We start from the raw sequence: 22,801 nt of genomic DNA, 5'->3' as shown, positions 1-22,801 counted from the left end.
TGCTGTTGACATCACGAGGGCTCAGGTAACCAATCACAGCTCAGCTTGTGAATGTTACATGACCAAACCTAGAAAACAGGTTAGCTGTGAGCCCCTGTGATGTCATTTTCAGTCGACGGCAAGTTGCAAAATGTGTTTTTAATTGTACGTGAAAAATAATAAAAGTATCAAACTTTTTATTGCTATAATGGGCTAAATAAGTGAAGTGTCCCTTTTAGGATTAGGCGAGTGCACGGAGAAACGCCTGATGTTGCTCAAGCAGCAGTCCATATGAGAAAGCTATTTGAACAGGGGTGTGTAGACTTTTTATACCCACTCTAAACAGAAATGATTACCCAAGTAAACTGGCTACTCTCTCGTTCTAGTGTGTGACCAATTTTCTGTGACTGTAATGCTACTAGCAACAGATGCTAGAACCGACATTAGTAGCCATTGATGCACATAAAACAAAAACACAATTTTGCTGTTCTTTTAAATGAAAAACAAGTTAATATTCATGAATGTGTTTCTCTTCGGGGTCATTTGCCTTTGAATGATTACATCTCACATTGTATCGGTTAATCCTCAATCGATCTGATATGAAGGTACTTAAAGATTTTCAGCAGTCAAAAGTTCATATTTTGTCTACAATTAATGTGTTAACTTCATTATTTTTCGTGTACAATTAGTATCTTTAAAAGGTATTTTTTCTACTTGCCGTTGACTGGTGATGACATCACCTGTGCTGAGGAAGTAGGTAACGACCAATCATGGCTCAGTTTGCTGACCAAACCCAGAAAACGTGTGAGCCGTGATTGGCTGTTACTTCCTCAGCACAGGTGATGTCATCATCAGTCGACAGCAAGTAGAAAAATGCCTTTTAAATAAAGATATTAATTTTAAATGACTAGTTATCAAATTAATTCTGGACAAAATATGAACTTTTCACTGCTGAAAATGGTTCAATGAGTCAAGTATCCCTTTAAAGAGGAGGTCAACTCAATTATTATTATTATTTTATTTTATTTTTTACAATATGTTGTATGTGCCCCCATTCATTTAAACATGACATTCTGATTAATATTGCGTTTGTGGAATATCAATTTCCCAGAAAAAAAATGCATCCGTTTTTTTCCATCTCAGGGGGCGGCCATTTTGACACTTGCTGTTGACTGAAAATGACATCACAGTTACTCAGGACTCAAGTCCAATCACAGCTCACGTGTGTTTTTTGTTAGGTCACGTCAAATTCACAAGCTGAGTCCTGATTGGTCGTTACCTGAGCCTTGAGCAGCTGTGATGTCATTTTTAGTTGACTTGACAGCAAGTGACAAAATGGCTGCCCCCTGAGAGGGACAAAAACTGGTGGATTTTGAGGCTTTATTCATATTCCACAAATGCAATATTAACACATTCATTGCCAAACCAGCAAAAAAAAAAAAAAGCATCATTTGACGTCTTTTTCCGTCAATGGCAGTGAATGAGTTTATCTGAATACAGAGTTTAGAATAGTGGAGCTGCATAAAATATATTATTGTAAAAAGAACATTTTTGGATTGACTTCCACTTAAAAAAATAAATAAATATGTATATATATATATATATATATATATATATATATATATATATATATATATATATATATACATACAGTCCCTTACCCATCTAAAATGTTATTCATTGTTCAGATCTGTACCAGCTGCCAAAATTAGAAATGATTATTATTTTTAATTCTAAAAAGCAAATGAAACAACTTCCTCTTTATCAATAACAGTGGACTGCAAAAAACAACCATAATATTCATCCCAATTTGTCACCTTATTTTGTATGCAGTTTTTTTTTTTTTTTTATATTTTGAAGCCAAAACTGACTGTTTAACGTGAAATTGTTTTGAATCGTGACTTTTCTCAACAACACTACCATAGCCATCTCTTCAAGAACACTAAGCTAAAATGGGATTTAAGTACACCTGTGGTCAGTATTTGATATACGAAATATGGAGTAGATGTTTTTATGCTGTTCAATAATACTTACTTGGCACTTAGCAACACTGAAAACTACAATTGCAATAGTTAATGTAAAATGAATTAATACCTCTGTGAAAATGTCAATCTATGTCCGTCTTGGATGTCATTTGATTGTGGAAGTGATACAACTTCACAATATTCCATGTTTGTATTCTATGATAGAAATATGCGTTTATTCAGAACACTACTGTCAAAAAAGACCTCGAATGTAAAACTGTGCTGCTGTGCTTACATTAATTATAATGCAGCTGTGTAACACATTTGTGCCTTATTTTCCTAAATTAAATGTTGAATTAATTTACCATTATTGACTGGATGGTTCAAAGTAAGGAAAATCCATATTGTGGTTGTCGTTTACGGTGATACAGAAGTGCATTGCACCAGACTGTGATGTGTATTTTTAACATCTAGGCTGGCGATATGACCGTTATGATGCAGTGGCAAAACTGCATTATTATCTTTGAAAAAGGTAGATTTTTTTTTTTTTTTTTTACAGCTTGCTTGAAGGTCATTTATATATATTTTGTTTATATATAAGTATAAAAAGGAAACTTGTAAGTTGGGTTTGAAATTGAGATTTTATGACACCAGTCCTGGAACCTTTCTGACACACGATACCGTACATATCAATAGATTTGTGTTTAATATCAAAAATATATTTGAATTAATTTAATTTGAACAGGTACACTGGTTGCACAAGAATAAAATGTGGTAAATGGATATCTATTATTGTTTTATTTTTTAAGAGAACGGAAATGACATTAGTTTGCTACATTTTAATCAAGTGCAAGTAATGTACTGTTACTATACATGATCAATTTAAATACTTTTTTTTTATATGCTAAAAAACAAATTCCAAGGTTTTTGTATTTCAGTATTAGCATGCAGTTTTGCCTCATATACTTGTATTAATAACTTATTATATGACAAAGTTGCAGTATTGGGGGAAAAAACGTTACTTTTAAGACAGTTTTTTTTTTTTTTTTTTTTTTTTATGTGGGAGGACAAAGAGTACAAAATATACTCTGATCTTAATCTGAATATCAAGGATGCTCAAACGGATTTTAAATTTCCATATAACGGTGCTGGATGCAGACCGCTCAGTGGGAGGGGCAAGCGCAAGCGACAAAGGGGGGCGTGGTTTAGGCCCAGCGCGTAATTTACGGCCGTGGTCTTCTTTCTTGGAGGGCGTTTTGAGAGGAGAAAGTTTCCTTGGAGGATCAGTGAGCGTCGTAGAATCCTGCTTAAAAGTCACTTCCTTCCTCCGCTCGCCCGCCAACATGCGATGGGGAGATTATAAATGCGAGTCGAGCACTTTCCCCGACAAACTCGCGTCTTGGCTGCAGGGACGCACGGCCGCTTGAACGCAAAGCTCCGCGTTCGAATATGAAGGATGCCACGAGGCTGTTCGTGGCCGCGCTGGCTGTGCTGGCGGGGAGACTCGGTGGGACGGAGCCGGATGGCGGGTTCTGCGCCGAGAGCAGCTGTTTCGCCGTCTTCCGCCACTCCGGCGACTTCCCAAGCGCGCGGGATCATTGCAAAGAGCGCGACGGGCTTTTAATGGCCGTGCGTTCGTCTTGGTCACGTGACGTCCTCTCTCAATTGTTGAGGAACTTTTCGGGTCGATTCTGGATCGGTTTGCATCGCCTAAGCGGCTGCCCGGATGAAACATCCCGTCTTAAAGGTTATGAGTGGTTGACTAAAGATGACGAAAGTGGTTTTGACGACTGGGCTCCTGATTTCAACAGCAGCTGCTCCGCTCCACGCTGCGTCACAGTGTCCGACGTGGACGGACTCCAGTGGGTTCAAGAGGCGTGTGACGCACGGGTCGCCGGCTTCCTGTGCGAGTACCACTTCGCATACTCGTGCGAGAGACTCGAGGAGCCAGCTTTGAAGTACAGCACCCCGTTGGGATTCGGGGGAGACGGAGAGCATCTGCTGTCCTTGCCGCCCGGAAGCATCGCCACGCTGATGCCGAGCAACGTCAAGCTAGTGTGCGCCGAAACGTGGCTCAAAGCTCCGTGGAGCTGCGAGATCCGCGAAGGAGGCTGCGAGCACAGGTGCGTCGTGGATGACGAGCACCAGCCCGCTTGCTCGTGCCCGCCCGGCTTCTCCGTCAACCAGGTGAATGACATCACCTGTGACGTAGGCGCGGAGGACCACTGCGCGCGTTTGGGGTGCGAGTTCGCCTGTTTGGCGGAGGAGGACGGCGGCGCGTATTCCTGCGCGTGCGACCACGGCTTCAAACTGGCACCGGACGGGAGGTCTTGCGTGGACTTTAACGACTGCTCGGATGAGCGCCAGTGCCCGGGTGAGAACTTCCGGTGCGTCAACACAGTGGGTGGCTTCAAGTGCGAATGCGAGCGCGGGTTCAAGATGGCGGGCGGCTTGTGCGTGGACCAGGACGAGTGCGCGTCCGCCCCGTGTGAGCACCGGTGCGAAAACACGCACGGGAGTTACAAATGCTTCTGCTTTGATAGATATAAAGTGGACCCGCAGGATACTAACAAGTGTAAGCTGCACTGTGGCAAGGAGGAGTGCGTAGCGGAGTGCGACCCAAACGACAAGTACCAATGCTACTGCCCTGATGGTTACATCGCGGAGGAGAGGAAGGACCACACCGTGTGCATCGACATGGACGAATGCGCCGACTCTTACTGTGAACAAGGGTGCAAAAACACTTACGGCGGCTACGTTTGCTCCTGTCGTAAAGGATTCAATTTGGTGAACGTGGTGTTTTGCGTCAGAAACGAAGATGAGGACGAAGAGGCGGAGGCCTCGGGGGAGGCCGCAACGACTCCAAACGCACCCACGGTGACGTCACACGAGGTCGCCCCAACGCAGCAGCCCTCGGCGGTGACAGTCGGCGGGCTGGTGGCGATAATAGTGTGCTGTGTCCTTGTCGTGGTGGTGGTGGTCTTTTTGTCGCAGCACGTCCTGAACAAAAGGGGGAAAGAGGAGAGAGAGGCTACGTATAAAGCCCCGGATGGAGGGGAGACACACAGTTTACAAGGGATGGGGAGTGAAGCGTAATAAACAAGAAAGAAAGAAAGAAAAAACATTGGAAAGCAAGGCATGACATGTGAATGTAGAGCCAATGATTGGGACTCGTTCAGTTTTAGCAAATGGCCGCAAATATGCACTGCATGGGAGCAAGCAAACAAAACACAACAGGGACGCTACTAACCCACAAGACGTGCACAGAGAAGTATTTTCCCCCAACATGAAATTTGGCTTCATTTTCAGCACAAGCAAAAATGAAAACACGTACTGTTTTTGTCCTGAAACGTTAATAAAATACACATCCGAAATAAAGTTTGTTGTCATGCTCGAAACTTTCTCGTGTCAATTCTGCCACCAAGTGGTGAACTCCGTGCATTGCAACTAAACCAGAAATAAGTGCAGTTTCCAAAACACATTTTTGACATAAAAAAAAATCGCACAAAATGTTACAACGTATTGTGATTTCGTCTAAATTTATAGATATTGACTACAAACCTACTGTATTATTTTTTTTTGAGAAGTGGGGGAAATTATATCAGTTTACCACATTTCAATCATGTACAACTGTTGTGCATGTGTATGAGATAAAATGCTGCATTTTCAAGATAAAGGTAAAAATATATATTATACATGCATATTGTCGTATATTTTGAGAAAATAGTTGAACTGTATATATATATTTTTTAATTTAGATACAATTTGTAATCTTACAAATGCAATATGTAAAGTATGGAATATATAATATAGAAGTTTCACAATTTTTTTTCTTGTATGTTTACAACGCAATCTAAAAAAAAATGTCTTTTTTTGGTACATTTTTTATTAGCACATACTTACCTCCTTCTACATTTCTCCACCCGTTCAAACCAATCCAACATCAAGTCTCACATTGTGCATTTGAACAATCCAATAAAGTCCTCAACATTTCAGATCAGCTTCAGTTCTTCTTAAGCATTCACACACTGGGAAAAAAAAAGTGCTTTTAATTTACTCAATTTGAACAACATCCAAAGGTCAAATTAAGTTCACTTGGAATGGTTATTGTGCTTTTAGGTTTTATCCTATAAAAATCACCCGAAATGATTATCCCTAATTTTTTTTGTGAGCTGTCTAGTGATGGGAAAATGAAGCTTCTTCAAACACTTGACTTGTGCCATTGTTGGTCTCTTCGAGATGGCGGTTTTAGTTTAAAAATAATGTAAAGTGATACATATCCACTGCATAGTTAACCCGAGAGTGACATCTAGAGGAGCCAAATAATATCACAGGTGAAAGCTGAGTAATGAAGCTTCCTTTGTCCATCAGGATCTCCAAGTATTTAAGTAGTAAAATTATGACTGAAAAAAAAATAAATAAATAAAAATAAAGGTGCAGCGTGGTGAATATTTTAACAGCATACAACAAACTTCAAGTGCAACACAATAAATCCTTAGATTTCGTGGTTAATCCATTCAAAAAAAAAAAGTCTGACAAAAATTGAATTATATGGAATTAAAGCAACATTTCACGCAGGGAGTAATAATTGATTCCTGGTAAAAAAAAAAAAAGAAAAAAAAAAGAAAAAAAAAGAGAGTATTTTATATATATATATATATATATATATATATATATATATATATATATATATATATATATATATATATATATATATATATATATAAATACACATAACTGGAATGTTCTATTCAAACCAAAACAAATATTAAATAAAAATAAATAAATAAAAACTTGCAATTTAATTGAGTGGTTGGGTAATAGTTGGTGTCTCCTTTTTTTCCCCCCCAATGTGTGCAGCTGGAAATTGCAAAATGCTGTTTTGACAGAGTGGCAAAATGCACGGAAACGCTTCCACTCACGAGTAGTACCACACACAACTGATTTTTTTCCTCATTCACATATATGAGTGAAATGCTCTTACACAAACTTCAGAAGTGTGTAAAAACATTTCGCTTCAGGATTGACCAACATTTACTTGTTTTTTTTCTCATGCTGCACCCATAAAAAAATAAAAATAAAAAAATAAAAAAATAAAATAAATAAATAATAATAATTAGGAAATAAATGCTGGACAGATGCCTTTTCTAAAAGTGATTTATTCTAAATAGTCAAGTCGCAATTCGATTTGCTCGTCTCATTAGATCGAATTCAATGCGATAAGAGGGTGCAATAAAGCACATTATGTTGACAGAGAGCGAGGAGTCATAATTGTGTGGGGGCAGCATGAACAGGAGTAATTACAGTGAGGCCTTTTGTTCGTTATCAGACAAATCCAAAAGTCAACTGATTAAATGAAGTTTGATGTGAGGAGATGGGTGCTTTTTACGAGTGGCGAGCTGCTCCACTGAACTATGAACCAATGCAAGGCAAACAAGTCTTGCACAATTTCCTCCTCTCTTATGTGTAACTGGGCTCGACGGTAGCCGCTTTGCCACAAAACCGCTGTGACCATATCACGAAAAGCTCACTTTCAATGTGTGCCCCAGAAGGATAATGAGCGGCAGGAAGCGCAACATGTGGAACCTGGTTCTTCAGCTGCTCGTGAATGTGCCGGTAGGTGTCACACCCCTCGCTCAATGCCAATTGTGTTTGGGTGGATTTTTAAGGACTATGAAAGTGGTAGTTTGCTGATAGTTGGATACGTTTTATAATGAAAAAAATTAAGAAAAAAAAAGTAGAAGTAGAAAAATGTAGGGGAGACCGGGGCTAGTTGTATCACTTTTTATACTTTTCCATATTGCTTGGATTCAATACATCATATATAAGCAAAACGTATACCAGAGGAAAGACCAAAGTCTTGGGTACATTTTTTGTTTTCATGTCATTTTCATACTTTTTGTCAGTGCAGAGTTATAAGCCATCAAATAGAGGGAGTGAACATGTGACATGTTGCCCCACCAATGGGTAAGTTGTCACACTATATGGGGTAAGATGTCACGTTGGATTTTGCAACTAATAAAATAAAGAAAAAAATATCCTTATTCTCCTGCTGTTGTTTTTTTGTTTTTTTTGCTTTTCCAGCCAGAAAAATGTTTATCATTGATCTTGAAAATTTACCATAGTCATTGAGCAAACTTTAAAATAAAATATGATGAAATACATTAAAGTCGTTAGGAACTGCTGGCATATAGGTCATAGCTCTCAGCCTCAAATGCCTGATTTGCTTCCCTTATACAATATATATTGGAGATTAAATTGAATTTCAAAAAATAAGGCAATGGGTGGTTCATTCAGAAATCCATTTTTAAACAATGAAACAAAACGTAGCAAACTAAATTCTTCACTATTCAGACTCATCATCGGAAGAACAATTCTGGCGTAAGTAAAAAGAGTTGCCAGGGTGCATTTTTCATTGGCCCATTCTTTGCATATGTGACAACCAACCACAAAATGACTGAGACGAGTTGCCCCAAACTACCATGTTAGCTAATACTTGCTCTAGTTTAAAGTTAGCTTAAAATAGAGCATGCCGGAATCTCTCCTCTAACGAGTCCACGCGATTTCCCGCTAGATTTGTCTATGTAACAATTCATCGTTCGTCAAAAAGTTTACAGTCAATCATTAATCGTCAACAAATGGTCGGACTATTGACGGAATGGTCCATCTCTGGTGTTTTCCATTGAAATACTTGCAGTATTTATGACATTACTACAAATTTAGCGTCTGTTAGCGATGATTACAATAGGGAACATTCCAAATTCGGTACAGTATAATATATGGTTTGTTTCCTCCTACAGGTTGTCGCATGTGACCCATCATGTAAAATATATGGCTCTGTAGCCGCTTGTCAAGGACAGAATCACCAGTGGGTGCCTGCTCTGCCTCCAAGCATCACCTCCCTCTACTTGGAGCTCAACATAATCTCTGAGATGAACAGCACATCCCTCCAAAATCTGGAGAATCTGCTCGAGTTGGATCTGGGGAAACAGCTGGTGATGCTCGTTATAAGGAACAACACGTTCCTAAGGCAGACACGGTTGGTCCGCTTGGTTCTGGGCGACAACGTCGGCCTTCAACTGGAGCCGCGAGCATTCGCAGGGATGGTCAGTTTGAAATACCTCTTCTTGGACCACTGCGATTTGACCGACTCCATATTGGCGCACGACTACCTCCAGCCGCTCTTGTCCCTGGAAAAGCTTAATCTTTTTGGTAACAAACTACGAAGGCTCAAACCTGGACTTTTCTTTCAAAACCTCTCAAATTTGATGGAGATAAACCTCATGTTGAATCAGATTGAACAATTATGTGAAGAAGATCTCATCGGTTTCAGAGGGAAGTACCTCACACACTTCAATTTAGACTCCAATCACTTGTACAAAATGGCCACAAGTGATTTCGATTGGGAAAGATGCGGAAACCCGTTTCGAGAAATGGCCTTCAATATCCTTGATCTATCAACCAGTGGGTTCAATGTGACCACTACCCAACGGTTTCTCAAAGCAATTCAGGGGACTCCCATTGCTCATCTCATATATTCCGGATACTTGGGGAAAGGCTTCACACATGACAACCTACCAGATCCCGACAGGCGCACATTTGAAGGTCTTGCAAATAGCGGATTAAGCGTTTTTGATCTGTCGAAAAACCGAATATTTGCCTTGCAGAGAGCCGTTTTCCGTCCCCTGAGCAACACGATAATCATCGACGTCTCGCAAAACAAAATCAATCAAATTAATGGCCAGGCCTTTAGCGGTCAGGGAAACTTAAGACTGCTCAACTTGTCATTCAATATTCTAGGAGAAGTATATTCACACACGTTTAAAAACCTGACAGAGCTGAGGGTTTTGGATTTGTCTTTCAATAACATTGGTGTGCTGGACTATCGAGCGTTTGAAGGTCTTTCCAAATTACGAGCATTATATATGACAGGAAACTCCCTACGCAACCTGTATTCGCCGGCATCACTGCCAAACCTTGAATATCTTCTTCTAAGTGACAATCGGTTGGCTGATCTATACAACATCGATCAACTAAGCATCAATGCGATTCATGTGGACGTGACAAACAACCGATTAACCAACCTTGAAGACGTTTATTTCATTTTAACTCATTTCAAGCATCTGCAGAACTTATTCTTCGGTGGTAATTTTATTAAGTGGTGCGTACTCGGTCAGAACATCTCGATTCCTCTTAATCATAGTTTAAAAGTGCTGGATCTTCATGATAGCTCTCTGCAGTTGATTTGGGCTAAGGGCACATGCCTTGACGTGTTTAATCATCTCAACAATCTGATCGGTCTAAATTTAAGCTTCAACGCGCTCACGAGTCTCCCAAAGGGCATTTTCGACGGTCTCAGTGCCATCATTGAGATCGACTTGTCATCCAATGCCCTGACATATCTGGAGCCAAATATTTTCCCAAACAGCCTTAGACAGCTTGACCTTTCCAACAACTTCTTGGCCAACCCAGATCCAATGACCTTAGATTCCCTCCTCCTCCTGAGCCTTTCGGGTAATCGCTTTCATTGCGACTGTCATCTCGAGAGCTTCCTGAAGTGGATGAACGAGACAAACGTAACTTTCTTCGGTCCAGAGGACTACCGATGCAAGTTTCCGGCTGTTCACTATGACCTTCCTCTGTTTAACTACTCCCGAATCGTGGAAACGTGCGAGGTCGATGATGAGCTAGCGGTCCAGGAGCTCAAATTTGCGCTGTTCATCTTCTCCGCCCTCCTTATTCTCACCGCCATACTTTGCGGGATTGCTTACGCTCGTCTCCGTGGATGGATTTATATCACTTACAAAAAAGCTATCGGGAGAGTTCTGCAGGGTCCCAAAGCCCCACCTCCTTTGCAGGACGCGCAGTACGACGCCTACCTGTGCTTCAGCAACTTTGACTACATGTGGGTGGAAGCTGCCTTACTAAAAAAGTTGGACAACAAGTTCTCTGAAGAGAACGTCCTACACTGTTGTTTCGAAGCCAGAGACTTCCTGCCCGGCGAGGACCACCTCTCCAACATTAGAGATGCCATCTGGGGCAGCAGGAAGACTGTTTGTGTCGTCTCCAAGGAGTTCCTTAAAGGTAGAGTTTCATAACCTGGCAATAGACAGATTGATATTGCGCTTCACTCAAGGGAGTTCTCCGCAATATCCATCTGGTACCTCTCCACGGTAATTTTCTCGGGAAATGCGGGACATTCTGTACAATGATTCGAGCTGATCGGACGATGCGGCATTGTACGCGTTTGTGTTAACCAATCACAGCCACGGGTGAAATTTCGTCTTCGTTCTTGCCGAAGCGAGGGAAAGCACGGACATCTTACCAGCTAGAAATGCACAAAATCTCAATGTCGCTGTGTGATTGGTGGTTCGGATCGTCGGAAATTAACAGGAGCGGTACAAGATGTATTCTCCGGAGTTTGTGAACTCACAAATACTGCAAGAATTCTTCTGGCGAGGGCAAGGTAAGTTCATAAAGCATCCGTCAATAACGAGCCGACGAAATTAAACTTTATGTGAACTTATGAGCGCACTGTCTGGTGAGAAAAAGGCTTAATTCCCATAAAATCCTCTATTGTTGACATTTTTAGAGGTTGAAGTTGACATGAGCAGAGACGTATATTTGAATTTTAGTGACGATTAACATTTTTGTGTCATTAAGCGACATTTAGCTTTTGTACATTTACATTTGTGCCCATAAGTCCACATACCCCAAGGGTATGTAAACTTTCAAGCACAACTATACATTAAACAATTCAACCCAAGTGACAGAATTTGTCCAGCCATCCATTTTATGTACTGCTTACCTTATTTAATCATTGATGAGAGCGGGTTAGCCGGAGCCCCCTGGTTGCTCCCTCAGAAACATTCAAATCTGTGTCATAAATATGCATTTCTCGTGATTAAAATCCAAATATTTCCCCATCTAATTGCATTCTTCTCCACTTTAGATGGCTGGTGCTTGGAGGCATTCACCTTGGCTCAGGGCCGCATGCTGAATGAGCTCAGAAACGTTCTGATAATGCTGGTGGTCGGGAAGGTCAGTGCTTTTCTATGAACATTCTGTGTTGCAGTTTTGTACTGTGCGCCTGTTAGCCCCGTGACTTCATGTGGGCCAGAAGCAATTCCTGGAGGGAAATAACGGAAATGATAATTATTATACTATAAATATACGGAATTGTTTTAGCTCATGAGACAAACACCAAATAATAGTTTGGAAAGGGCTGGCTCCCATCCAGTTATGATCCAGAAAACCTCAGCAATAAGGTGGAGGCGCAGTTAGGATAGGGTGACTAGACATCCTGGATATTCCTATTCCTTCCTATTTCGTTTCACATTCTCACCAGGACAGAGCAAAAAAATGTTGGATAATGGTGAGTGCATTTATTTGTTTAGCAATGTTGAACAGTCAACGAAGATTGCACTTAGCATTAGCGATTGCACTGTCCCCTCGTCGTCAAATTTGTCGCGCCACGGTTTCTAATTTAATAAAATATGGTCACCCTTTATCATAGGAACTATTATCAAATTCAGGTGACCAACCGTCTGTGTCACATATTCCTCATAAACCAGAAACCATGCGCACCACAGTCATTAACTTTATGTCCTGTGAGATTCAAGGTTTTATAAATGCTAACTAGCATCTTGCGCGAATACGTATGTACCGGTGGTTCACGTTACTAAGGTTTGTGTGACTTTAGAGGCGTATTTTTGTAGTACAGTAAATGGCGGTCAAAGTACAATTAGTACAGTTTGACTTTATATATTTCACTTCAAACTCTGGGGAAAAAAACTGAATGTTGAACAGCCTCTTTGAATGAACCAAGGTCCAACGTACAACTGTTGTCGCCGTCATCAAACAAAACAAAACTGTACTGGTGTTACGAGAAACATGCAAACACAAAACTACACTTGTTATTTACCATGTCCTGATGTAACCCAACTAAAAGGTGGCTCACTACCAGCTGATGAAGTACAACGCAGTCCGAGCGTTCGTCCAGAGGAGAGAGTACCTCATCTGGCCGGAGGACCCTCAGGATCTGGAGTGGTTTTACGAGCGCCTCGTCTCTCAGATACTCAAAGACACTAAAGTCAAGAAGTTAGATGAGGAGGCGCCAAAGCCTGACATTCCACCTGGAAACGACATCCCCCTTGAAGCACAACTGTGACCTGTCAACAAAGGCATCTGAGAAAAAAAAAACACCAAAAAAAAAAAACCCTGCTATGAGGATGTGGTAACAGCAATTTTTTTTCTCCTTTCTTTGAATATTTAAAAGGTGTTACAGTTATTCAGATATCGTTTATTGACTTTCTAGCTAGGTACTAAAATATATATAGTCTTAAAAGAACAGTGTGTAGAATTTTGCAACATTTAGTGGTGGCAATAAATCTTTTTTTTTTTTTTTTTTTAAATACATTAACTTCAAATTTTGCAATAATTTATTGACTACTCACTGTTTTGACTGCCCCAATCGGACTGCAAATAATCCCATTTTTCCCAAGCGCAAATTTTGCTTGAGAGCTACTGCTGGGGTCACTGGGCTCCTTTTAATGGCCAAGTGAGTGAAAACAGGAAGCTACTGGGAAGAGGAACGCTTCCGTCCTGTTCCCAGTGCTGCGTGCATCCTGTGGGCCTCCGTGAAACAGCTTTCCAGCATGACACTGCAGATTTGTGCAATGGTGGCTACATCATTAATATTTCTTTTATTTTACAATAATTCCAAATAGCCATCACTCACGACTATTTTACAGCTATCACAAAGGTTTGGTGTTCATTATTACCAAGCTACAGTCTTGGGGCAGTTTTCAAAAATATGGCTTGAGGGCCATTTGCGGTCCCCCGTCTCTCTTATGGTGGCCTTCAGCAAAAAAAAAAACAACAACAAAAAAACAACAACTCTAAAATAACTACAATACTTAATTGTTTGGTTTTACCGTGTTTCATTAAGATGGAGAAGGTCAATGTGGCTCTTGCATCTTTCTTTCTTTAGAGGAAAATTATAATTTGTTGAATTTTTGAGAGCTTTTGAGCACAATTAATTTTTTGTGGCTAATATTGGAATACAAAAAATAAATCTCAATTACGATCCCAAAGGGATTATTACCACTGTCTCTCTGTGCAACTCTCTGTTTCTCGTCTAGTAAAGTTTGTTCCACGCCTCTCGATGTGAATAGTTAAAATCTTATTTCTGTCTGCGCTTTGGGATCCAACCTTCAGCACATGACAGTATTTAACTCCGTCCCTCAATGAAAATTAACACTCATAAATGTTCAGTTTTCTTCCCATGTTTTTTTCCCCCCAATTTCTGATAACCACTTTCAAATATCTATGACTAAAAGATTGTTTAAAAAGCACATCTGCCCTCAACTGATCAAACATGAGCTAACAACATCCTGTTCCAGCTCCATAAATCTGGCCCCGTCTCCGCCGAGATCTAATTTGAAAAGGTGAAAGCAAATGTTTACAGTGTCAACAAACTCTGACCTCTTCAGTTATTTAAAACTTGGTGGAATATACAACAAGCTTCTAAGAGTCCTCCCCAATTGGGAAATGTAACAAACCACACCCCTCTCCAGGCCAGGCCGCTGCTAATATTTGACCTCTGTTTAAATCAATATGATGCTTTGGAGGCGAGTGGTCTCCTCATCTGCCTCTGAGAAAAGAAGAAAGGCAGTCATGGGTGAACGGAAGTGAACGTGTGATCCTCCAACGTGGGAGATAACCATAGAATGCATCTTCAGACCGTTTGTTGCCGTCTGTGTACACATGGTTTAAAGACGGGAATGCGATGAAAGAACCAGATTTCCATAGCAAGTGGTTACTAGGTGACTTCTCTTAGATTCACTCATGCGTTTTACATTGAAACTAACCCACTACGAGCAACAAGAAGTTGAAATAAAACGCTAAATTTGCCATCTCAACGCAGGCTTTGAAAACACGGTTGATTCAAGTGCCACATCACACGAAAGGAAGTAAACACAGGGAGCTCTGATGTATCTCCTTGAATATTAAAAGTACAGTAAATAGGACTAAAATGATCACAGGTAACTTACCTCAGCTGTCAGACTCCCAAAGTGGCTCCACTGTACAAACATGCCGACCAATATGCAAGTAGGTGCCTACACATTTATCACATAGCAAGTGAAAAAGCGCGACAAGTCAAGCTAAATGGTTTTCAATCAGCTGCACAACGGGACCTGTTTGTTCTATTAACTCTTTGACTGCCAAACATGATGAAAACAAAAAACAAAAAAACAACCACAACAGTTCCAGCCGATTTCGAGCAATTTCACTCATCTTTCAAGGTAAACAAAATATTGTGCGCTACGACTACATAAACATAAAAAAAAAAAAAAAAGTATGTTTCTACCTTATTCCGTTCTTTAGTAATCACCATTTAAAAAATGGTAATTTGAGTAACATTGAAAAGATAAATTTTTTTGCACAACAGTGACTTAGACATTTTTTGTTTATTGACGCTCTGTGAATTCGGTTTAATGTGACAAAGGCTTCGATCATTCACGTCATCCTTGAAAACGTTCAATTTCATCATATCACTCATGTTTCATTGTAATTTCATATACTGTGAGCCCATTGAAAAATGCTGCCATCTGCTGGCCATAGTTAGTGGGTGTTTTTGATTCCACAACCCATTGAGCAGGCAGTGCTGGACAAGACGTTGCACTGCCCATTGAGAGAGAGAGAAAAAAAACTTTAGTAAACTTAGTAAAATTAACATTCATGGCGGCATTCATTAGGATTTTAGCATACGCCATTAAACGTTTTTGGCAGTCAAAGAGTTAAAATGACTTTATGACCCATTATAACAATGTTTGGATATCTTAGCTGATGATCTTGTGTAAATCAAAATAATAGTAAACTGCCAATCACTTGAGGCCAGACATGCAGCAGCGAAGACGCCGCTAATTATGAGCCAATTATAAGTACGGTATATGCTCATATATATGATTACACAATGGAGCTTGAACACATTTTGTGTTCTGTGGCGTCTGTTGATGAACAGGACAACAGCGATTAAGTGAGACATTTTAATTGTACAGAACATAATCCATCTGAGATGTTCATTGCACACAAAAAAAGTTGACAAGCAATGATTTTTAAAGGGCAAGGCAACCCAAAATGTTCTTGACAATAATAGCTCTAAAAGGAGCACCACCAGTGTAAACACGGCATTCCGATTAATATTGCATTTATCGTATATTAAAAAATCATCAAAAGCCACCAGTTTTTATCAATTTCACGGCGGCCATTTTGACACTGCAATTCCTCAGGGCTAAGGTAAGACTACTTGCAAATGCCACATGACCAAACTTAAAAAAAAAAAAAAAAAAAAAAACTTCAGCAAACAGGTGAGCCGTGATCGGTCGTTACCTGCGCCCTAAGCAACTGTGACGTCATTTCTAGTTGACAGCAAGTGGCAAAATGGCCGCCCCTTCACGCAATACTAATCCGAATGCTGTTTTTAGACTAGTGGGGGAACATAGAAAATGCAGTATTACAGTGAAGAAAATTTTTGGGTTGAATTCCCGTTTTCAATGGTGGGTTATGTGATCGCATTTAATAGCAAATATGTGCGTTTTTTTTCTGCCTGTGCAAATGTCTGCAGTATATTGACACATTGTTTAAAAAAACAACAACAACATTGTGTTAACATTGTTATAAAAAGAACACTTTGGCCGTAAACGGAAATAAAAACTATTTAAAAAAAAAAAAAATCACACTGAGGCACTTAGTATCCCAATATCATTATTTGTATTATGGCGTGTATTTTAGTCTTAACATAAGCTTTCAGAGGAGCGACTGCCGTTCATGATAACGGGAGGCACACTTGTTTCACTTTTTGGCACACTGAACTCTGAAGCCGAGTTGCACTTCACCTTCAAGGATCTGTTAAAGCAGTAGAGTTTCTTTGGAGAGGCAGAAGACGCCCGTTCATGTTTCGAGTTCTGCTTGCGCTTTTTGGCGTTTTCCTTCTGTGGGATGGCGGCGCTCTCCTGCTGGCCGGGGATCTTGCGCCAAACGTCCTCCTGTGTTGCGGTTTCTGTGGTTACGGTGCACGTATGGGTACAATGCCCTTGATGTCTGTCTGTGTGTGTTGAATCCTGTGTGGAGGACGGGCACCGAGTCTGTATTGGGATTTCTTGTTGACGATTGGGCTGTGGCGTATCGGGGTCCGGTTTTTGAGTCGTGCGCTGGTTTAAGGCTAAGTCTGTGGATCTAAGTTCTGAAGATGCCCCTGAGTTCGCGGCATGGACGCAATAACACTTAAGATGGCAGCAAGGTGCGGGTCTGGGGTATACGACCCTTCCCGGGCTGCAGCGGTGCAAGTGGGGAGGCGGACAGGGTACGTAGCGCTTGCAGCAATCCTGTGTGCAGACTGGGTCCGGTTTACTTGGACAGTTTCCTGCAACCAGATGGGGGAGGGGATGCGAGTCTTGGAGAGGCCGAGGACAGGAATGGAGGGGCCACTGTGGAGGCGGTTCCCCACATGAGCAGTCCGTGTTTTGGGAGTACTGGCACTGGCCCGGTGTGTTGAGTGAGGCTACTAGCTCTTTTTCAGGACTATACTGAGAATTGTGGTGGTGGGGGTTTACTCCATTGGGACGCTGAGTGCAAACCTCAAGATCCTCTTGAGGTTTTTCTTCAGTTTTATGGCTTGAGGCGAGCGGTTCTAGCTCATAATGTTCCGCCTCTCCATCGCCGCCGTCTAGCTGGTATTTCCCCAAACCGGAGCTCTTGCCGTCGGATGGGGAGCCTTCGGACCGGTTCTCAGAGAAAGCCTGGCACTGCAGCTTGTTAGGGAGAGGGATCTGGCCACAGGTGCCCTGAGGTCCCAAACAGCGGCACATGCACTGAAAAAAGAAGGTGGCGAAGGCCCAGCTGATGCACATGATCAGCATCATGAAAGTGCCCAGCTGGGTGTAAGCTAACACGGTGGAGGGCATCATCATGGCCCCTGCGACGAAGGTGGTCAAGGCGGCCATAGCAATCGCGGAACCCATGCGGCTGAGGGAGAAAATCACCTTTCCCTCGCGGTCCGGCTCTGGAGCGAGCCTGTAGGCCACGCCGTAGTGGACGGCGAAATCCACCGACAGTCCAACCGCCACAGAAATGGTGACCGACTCCAAGACGTTCAGCTCCCAACCGAGGAGCACCAGGGAGCCCACGGTGACGAAGATAGTCCCGGCGATGGACACGATGGCGTATAAGCTGATGATGATGTTCCACGTGGTTAGCAGCATGACGCTGAAGGCTACGGCCACAGACAGCGCCATGGCGACCAGAGTGCCATCCGACAGACTGTCCTGAAGGTCGAAGAATTCCAGGTTGCTGACAAACCAGCCGTGACTGAGGCCTGCTGGGGCGTGGCGCAGTTGCTCAGTTATCCAGGCGTCCACCTGGATAACCAACAGGTAACTGTTACATTCAATGCGATGGGAACGTTCCACAAATGACTACTGCAAGTTTAAAACATTTGCTCAAATCATGGCCTTGGACTTTTACTTTTACAATCAAACCTCGGTTTTCGAACGCTTCTGTTCTCGACCAAATCGGTTTTCAACCAGAAAAATTTGAGAATTTTATGTCTCAGAACTCGTCCAAAAAAAATTAAAAAAAATAAATAAATAAAAATAAAATAAAATCGGCTCTCGAACTGAAAAAAGCCGAGCGTGTAGAAAAGGCGACAAAGCTGTCTATTCCTTAAGTCTGATATGTTCAACTTTAACTGCGTAACCGAGACGAATCCTAATTTGCATAATTTGTAGTCTGTTCATTGGAAAGCGAGTTCACCTGACACAACTTACCCTCGCGTTGGTGCGTGTGGCCGCTTGAACAGAATCAGTCTTCGCCAGCAGCGATAGCAGCAGGAAGTCTGGCGCTAGCGTGTGCGTCAATGACTGGTGGGTCCTGTTGTCCTTATTTCTTGTCTGTAACCTTCTTGCCCGAATCAGCCATTGCTTGTTCCTTCTAAAATGTTTGTTACGAATGTTTGGGTGGTGTTTCCTCATCCGCACGTTACCATATAGCACTCGTAAGTTCATGTTACGCTGCTAAGCCCGAAAACGGAAGTGTCACCATTTAGTTTCACAATAAGAGCGCGAAACCGGAAGTGATGTTCTAAATGACGCTAGCTTAACTGAGCTAATTTAATTTGTGCAAATTGTTTCGGATTTCGAACAATTCGCTTTTGGAACAGCCTTCTGGAACGGATTATGTTCGAAAACCGAGGTTTGACTGTACTTAAATTTTAACTGAGTCTATTTGGTCTAAACCAGTGCTTCTCAATTATTTTCTGTCATGCCCCCCCTAGGAAGAAGAAAACATCGCTTGTTGTTAAAAATATACATTTTCAAAGAATGCTGATGTGATTTTTTTATGTCTCTAAGAATAACCGCAAAACCGCATTTTTTTTTTTTTCCATAGACTATAATCGTACACCAAAATCTGAAACTGTTGCAACCCCTAATAATAACTACCTTTGTTTTAAGCAACCTCTTCAGGTCAGATGCTATATCAAAGTCTTCTGTATGCTCTAGCATTAAAAAAAAAAAAAAAAAACTTAAATACTAAATACGTTTTTGGCAGTGAAGGACAGAGTATTTAAAAAAATTTTATTTATACGCTTTTAGGTTTGAATGAGTTAAAGATTTTTTTAACTCAAAAATTCTAAGTCAATTTTGCAAGGAGATTGACTAAATTTGACAAATCTATTTATTAAAAAAAAAAAAAAGTTACACAAGGGTTGAGGAACACTGCCACTCTACCACCTGAGCTATGCCACTCCTACTGTTTTCTTATATCCAAAAGGAGACCAAATTGGAGTTATGGAGATCCCAGCTGACATTAGCGATATACTAAACACAGCAGGAGCTGCATGGCTCAGGCAGTAGATTGGCTGTTAAACAACCTCAAGCTGTGGATTTGTGCCTTAACCCTTGAGTGACTTTTTTTTTTTTATCTTCCAAGTGTAATTTTACTCTGTTCAGAGTGGGACCAAATAGACTTTGCTTAGAGGAAAATTCTCTACAGAATTTACTGTGTACAACTAAAATGAGCCAAGTGTCTAAAAATCTAAAAGTACGAAAAATGATTAATATGAACAACATGTTCACTTGCTCTGACCTCACAATAGAACTGGTGCATCTTCTCATAGGCCAGCGTGAAGAGGAAGGTGCTCTTGAACTCCAGAACGATGGCCTTGATGGTGTCGTTGATGTCAAATCGCGGTCCAGGAGTCTTGCTGTCCAGGTGGTAGTTGGTACTACGATCAAGCTCCATGATGGCCCGCTTGATGCACAGCTCAAACACTTCCTGCTTGTAGGGGAAGGTGGATTGACTGCAGCAGGGGTAGACGGACGCCTCCTCGCAGTCTTGGTTCTCCATCCACTGTTAAAATAAAGTACGTATTTCAAATACAGATAAATTACAGAGCAGTGGTGCACAAAAAAATCAAATCAAATCAAATGTATCAAATACAATAAAGTTACATTCAATGAACCGAGCAATGACGCATACATTTACCATACATTTTTAAGTGCAGTACAGGTATTAACTTTTAAGGATAACACATTTGTACTGGATTTTTAACAGCTTTTTTTTTATTTGTATTTAAATTTTAACGTTTTCGTTTAATTAAAATACAATTTATTAAACTTGTAGTTTTAATATTTAAACAATGTACAAAAAAACGGTTGGGTCAAAAATGGACCAATCTACTACTTGGGTCAGTTTGACCCAATTTTTTGGGTTGTTCTGTACCAACAAAGCCCCAAAATTGGTTCGTTTTATACAAAACAGGGTTCAAATTGACCCAATTTCACACAAAACGAACCAAAAAAAATTGGGTTAAATTGAGCCGAGTTGTGGATCTGGTTTTGACTCAAATTGTTCTATTTTTGATGCAAATTTTTTAGAGTCATTTTGGAAAAACATAATAATAATAATAAAATATTTATAAATGATAAATGATAAATGATTTAACGTTTATGGCGGCATACATTGTGATTTTACTAATCGTTATTTGATGTTTTCATCCAATGAATTTGTGTGTAGGTGTCCAAGAACTGACCTGTTTGAATGTCTCGATGAAGCAGCTGGTGAAGTCCTGCTCGTCCGACTGAAAGACGAAACTCTGGTTCCGAAGCTTCTGGCAGAAATTGAGGATCCACAGCTGAGACGCTGGACTGGCGACGTTGAAGCTGCTGTCCAGCATCAGCTTTCCCTTGTTCTTGGGATTCAGGGGGTCGCCGTTATCCACGGGTGTGACGCCCCAGATGATGGTGATAGGCATGTGGAGGTCCTCTCCATGATGCACCCTCTCAAACATGAAAAGTTTCTTGTACTCGGCGTCGTAGCGCTCGAACGGGTGAGAGGACCGGAACACCTGAAACTCGGCCAGCTCCAGTGACGGGAGCTTCATCTTTGGGTTGACGCAAACAACGTATGCCCCGCCCACTGTGAGAGCAAGAAACCAGAAGAGCCAGAGGTAGCGTAGCTTGATGACAATGCAGGGAAGAACTTTCTCAAAGAAGATTCGAGACGCTTCAGAGACACTAAACAAGCATTTGTTCGCCTTCTGGCAAAGACCTGCCACAACCGTCTGGATGCAGTAACCGGTTTGCCGGTGTTGGGGCTTGGAACACGGCAACACGTTTGGCAGGTAGCGCTCGTGCAGCACCACCACAGCTGGAAGCCACGTCACCATGAGGATGTAGTTGACCAAGATGGCCGTCCCGGCGTAGACGCCAAAACAGCGGATAGCGGTGATGTTGCTGACATAGTTGGCATAAAAGGCCGCGGCGGTGGTGAAGCTGGTGACGAACATAGACAAGGCGGCGTGCTGCAAAGTCACGCCGACCGTTTCCGCCAGCTCGGCATGGGGCTTATCAAATTTGGTGTAATTCCACACGTCGCAAAGCACAAAGGCGTCGTCGGCGCCGATTCCCACCAGGATGATGAGGGCCGTGAGGTTCATGAAAGGGAAAAACTCAAAGCTGAAAACCATGCGGTAGAGAAAATAAGACACAATGAGGGAGCTGATAATGGCGATTATCGTCATGAGCGTGATGAAAACGGACCGCGTGTACACGCACATGACCAGCAGGACTATCACGATGGCTATCGCCGGGTATACCGTGTCCGTGAGGAGGTAGTCCTGAAAGAGGTCGTGCTTAATGCCAAACTCGATCCCAGTGACTGTGGTGACGCCGTCCGACGAGTTCCAGTTCTCAAAATTATCCAAGTAAATATTCATCATCGACTCTCCTTTCTCTGTTGGCGAGAAGAGCATGCTATACATCAGCACGGGTGGGGGGAATTCCAGACTCTTTGGACTGAGGAAGTCCTTATCAACCAGGAAGTGCATCATTTGGTAGACGGCATTGTATTTGGTGCACTTGCGGGGCACGTTGCCGCACTTGAGCTGATCCTTGCGCTTCAGGGCCATGTCCCAGCAATCGGGTCCCAGCGTGCCATTGTGGTAGTATTTGGCGCACGAGCGCAAAATTTTCAACGTGTGCGATACGTCGCGCTCCGTAATCGTTTGGCAGGACGACCTATTTGTGAGGGCTGCGATGTAGTTGCCGAGTGTCCAGCTGGGGCAACATGAAGCGTCGTTGGTGCGCTGACAGAGGCTCCAGTAGTCGCGGTGGGAGCGCACCTGTGGACAGAGGCAAATAAATCCGTAGGATAGCAATATACAGAACGTAAAGATGAATATAAACGATATGGCAGGAATTCACGTCATGAATATGTGATAAAGAAAACTTCTACAGTACAGATGAGTTGCATCGGAGCCCAATCTACCCACCACTTTGCATAAATCTAAATAATAA

General features: G+C 41.8%; 3 protein-coding genes across 6 annotated transcripts in view; 2 read left to right on the top strand and 1 right to left on the bottom strand.

The window, feature by feature from the left end:
* The first annotated feature begins 3,153 nt into the window (after positions 1–3,153).
* Positions 3,154–5,936, top strand: LOC144010238 (thrombomodulin-like). Its single transcript, XM_077510458.1, has one exon. The coding sequence runs from the start codon at positions 3,393–3,395 to the stop codon at positions 5,037–5,039; it is 1,647 nt and encodes a 548-aa protein (XP_077366584.1). The 5' UTR covers positions 3,154–3,392; the 3' UTR covers positions 5,040–5,936.
* A 1,484-nt stretch (positions 5,937–7,420) lies between these two features.
* On the top strand, positions 7,421–14,233 carry tlr5b (toll-like receptor 5b). Its single transcript, XM_077510455.1, has 4 exons — positions 7,421–7,559; positions 8,744–11,027; positions 11,896–11,984; positions 12,895–14,233. Exons 1-4 carry the CDS (start codon positions 7,500–7,502, stop codon positions 13,111–13,113), a joined length of 2,652 nt encoding a protein of 883 aa, XP_077366581.1. The 5' UTR covers positions 7,421–7,499; the 3' UTR covers positions 13,114–14,233.
* Positions 14,234–15,980: 1,747 nt separating this feature from the next.
* disp1 (dispatched homolog 1 (Drosophila)) overlaps positions 15,981–22,801 on the bottom strand; it is a 35,782-nt gene continuing 28,961 nt past the window's right edge. For all 4 annotated transcript variants that reach the window (XM_077510451.1, XM_077510453.1, XM_077510454.1 and 1 more), the window contains 3 exons: positions 21,037–22,626; positions 20,091–20,354; positions 15,981–18,364 (listed from right to left, as the gene is read on the bottom strand). In XM_077510451.1, coding sequence (XP_077366577.1) covers positions 16,742–18,364; positions 20,091–20,354; positions 21,037–22,626 — 3,477 coding nt within the window. In that variant the 3' untranslated portion in view covers positions 15,981–16,741. The remainder of the gene's footprint in view (positions 18,365–20,090; positions 20,355–21,036; positions 22,627–22,801) is intronic.

The sequence above is a fragment of the Festucalex cinctus genome, chromosome 21 (assembly GCF_051991245.1).
Source record: "Festucalex cinctus isolate MCC-2025b chromosome 21, RoL_Fcin_1.0, whole genome shotgun sequence".
Classification (NCBI taxonomy): domain Eukaryota; kingdom Metazoa; phylum Chordata; class Actinopteri; order Syngnathiformes; family Syngnathidae; genus Festucalex; species Festucalex cinctus.
The sequence above is the reverse complement of the archived record's forward strand: the minus strand, read 5'-3'. Positions and strand labels throughout refer to the sequence as shown.